Source organism: Empidonax traillii, unplaced genomic scaffold (genome assembly GCF_003031625.1).
Source record: "Empidonax traillii isolate 1590-97213 ecotype Southwest subspecies unplaced genomic scaffold, ASM303162v1 scaffold918:size355816, whole genome shotgun sequence".
In the NCBI taxonomy this organism is placed as follows: domain Eukaryota; kingdom Metazoa; phylum Chordata; class Aves; order Passeriformes; family Tyrannidae; genus Empidonax; species Empidonax traillii.
Window position 1 is genome coordinate 113,250 of NW_020956111.1, and position 2,459 is coordinate 115,708.

Consider the following 2,459-nt stretch of genomic DNA (forward strand, 5'->3'; position numbering starts at 1 on the left):
GCAGCGTTTAACATCCTGCTTTGCAGAGGCTGCTGAGCTTTGTGGTCTGGAAGTCAGCTTGAAGAAGACAGAATTTTTATATCAGCCTGCACCTCAGGAAGCCTTCCATCATCCCCATATCACCATTGGTGAAACAGCACTCAAATCAGTCCAACAGTTTAATTATCTAGGAAGCATCATCTCCTCAGATGGTAAGATTGATGCTGAAATTGATAACAGGTTAGCAAAGGCATACAGTGCCTTTGCTAAACTCTGTAAAAGAGTGTGGCAAAACAAACACCTGAAGAAAAGTACTAAGATCAGTGTTTACAGAGCCATCGTGCTGTCTACTCTTCTATATGGTTCTGAATCCTGGGTCATTTACCGGCACCACTTGCGTCTCTTAGAACGCTTCCATCAGCGCTGCCTCCGTACAATCCTCAACATCCACTGGACTAACTATGTGACCAACACGTCTGTCCTTGAGCAGGCAGCAGTCACGAGCATTGAGGCCATGCTGCTGAGAACTCAGCTGTGCTGGGCAGGGCACGTCTCCAGGATGCAGGACCATCGCCTCCCTAAGATCATGCTCTGTGGGGAACTTGCCACTGGCTGCAGTGAGAGAGGAGCCCCGAAGAGGAGATACAAGGACTGCCTGAAACAATCCCTCAGCCTTGGCCATATTGATCACCACCATTGGTCTACCCCGGCCTCCAATCGGGAGGCCTGGAGACACACCATCTATAACGCTGCTGCTGCTTTTGAGAACACTCACAGGATCACTCTCGAGGAGAAAAGACAGCGCAGAAAGAATCGCGTCTTGTCGATATCACCTGAGGAGTCTTTCTGCTGTATGTTCTGCAAGCGGACTTGTCTATCTCGCATTGGCCTTTTTAGCCATCAGCGCGCTTGTAGCAAGCGTGGGTAGAGCCCCTCTCAAATCTTCGTTTGCGAAGCCCAGCCATGATGATGATGATGGCACTCCCGACCACCGACACCCCCTGCGGCCACCGCCGCATCGTCCCCGGCGCCCCGCACACCGGCCGTGCTGTCACACAGGGGACACACACGGCCCCGCCGGGACTGCCCCGGTGCTGCCCAGTTCCCAGGGAGGCAGCTGGGCTGCGGGTTGGGGTCCCCGCAGCAGTCCCGCTCCTGGGGACAGCCCCGCAGGGTGATCCCTGCGGCAAGGCGGGGTGAGCCACGGGCACATGGCAGAAGGAAATGGGTCCCAGAAGGCTGAGCCGTCTGGTTCCAGTGGGACCTGTGGGATCCCACTGGGGTCAGCTGTGGGATCCCACTGGGGTCAGCTGTGGGATCCCACTGGGGTGAACCGTGGGGTCCCACTGGGATGAGCTGTGGCGTCCCAGTGGGATGAGCCGTGAGGTTCCAGTGGGGTCTTGGGATCCCACTGGGGTCAGCTGTGGGGTTCCAGTGGGATCTGTGGAGTTGCACTGGGGTGAGCTGTGGGGTTCCAGTGGGATAAGCTGTGGGGTCCCAGTGAGATGAGCTGTGGAGTTCCAGTGGGATGAGCTGTGGGGTCCCAGTAGGATGAGCTGTAGAGTTCCAGTGGGATGAGTCATGGGGCTCGCCTGGGGTGGGCTGTGGTTCCCACCAGAGTGGCCCTGGAGCAGCACATGGGGCGGCCCCCTGGTGCAGGCGGTGCGTGGGGCAGGAAGCAGGGGCGGAAGCCGCAGCCCGGCACGAGGCTGTTCGCATGCGCCCCGTGGCCAGCCCAGCCCCACCATGGCAGCTCCTGCCACCTTCCTGGTGCCTGTCCTCTTCCTCCTCCTCTGTGGGCTGGGTCCCTGCCCTGCCGCTGCTGCCCACAGCCACCCAGGTAAGGGGGCACATGGGCCCATGGGGAGGTGGGAGGCCGCAGACCCCACTGCGGGTGGGGATGGAGCCAGTGATGGTGGGCGAGGAGGGCAGGGTGTGGGGCTGTGTGGGCTGGCGCGCTGTTGGGGGTTGCACCAGAGACCCTGCGACCCCCTGATGCCCCAGGCCCCCTGGCAACTACATGGCCCCTGGCACCTACACGGCTGCCAGGAGAGACAGGCTGTGCTGGGGAGAGCCCCGCTGGGTGTCCTTGCTCCCACCCCAGCGATGGAGCATTGCTGACACCACCAGCCCCATGGCTACTAGGCCTGCAGGGCTCCTGGCCCCATTACTGGCAGGCCCATGCTATCCATGGGTGCTGGCCAGGCTGGTGGATGTGCCCCAGCTGTCCTTTCCATCCTGGTCACATCAGCAGTGCTGCGCACAGGAAGGGGACGGGAGACGGCAGCTTGTCTTTCCACCTGGCACCCTCATCCCAGCCGTTGTTTTCTGGGAGAAAGTCCACCTCTTGGCTGGCTGTCAGCAAAACAACAGTTTTCTGTGGCAACACAGCCCCTCTGTATCCCTGGGCCTGCTGGGCTGCTGGGAAGGTGCCCTTCATCTTCACGTGCGGAAACAGCCAGAGCGCAGCCTGTTTGCTG

The 2,459-nt window shown here is 60.0% G+C and overlaps 1 protein-coding gene across 2 annotated transcripts in view; it reads left to right on the forward strand.

The window, feature by feature from the left end:
* The first annotated feature begins 1,558 nt into the window (after nt 1-1,558).
* IL2RG (interleukin 2 receptor subunit gamma) overlaps nt 1,559-2,459 on the forward strand; it is a 5,273-nt gene continuing 4,372 nt past the window's right edge. The window contains exon 1 of one of the 2 annotated variants that reach the window (XM_027902903.1): nt 1,559-1,819. In XM_027902903.1, the coding sequence (XP_027758704.1) occupies nt 1,561-1,819 (259 nt within the window). In that variant the 5' untranslated portion in view covers nt 1,559-1,560. The other variant, XM_027902905.1, reaches the window with a different exon arrangement.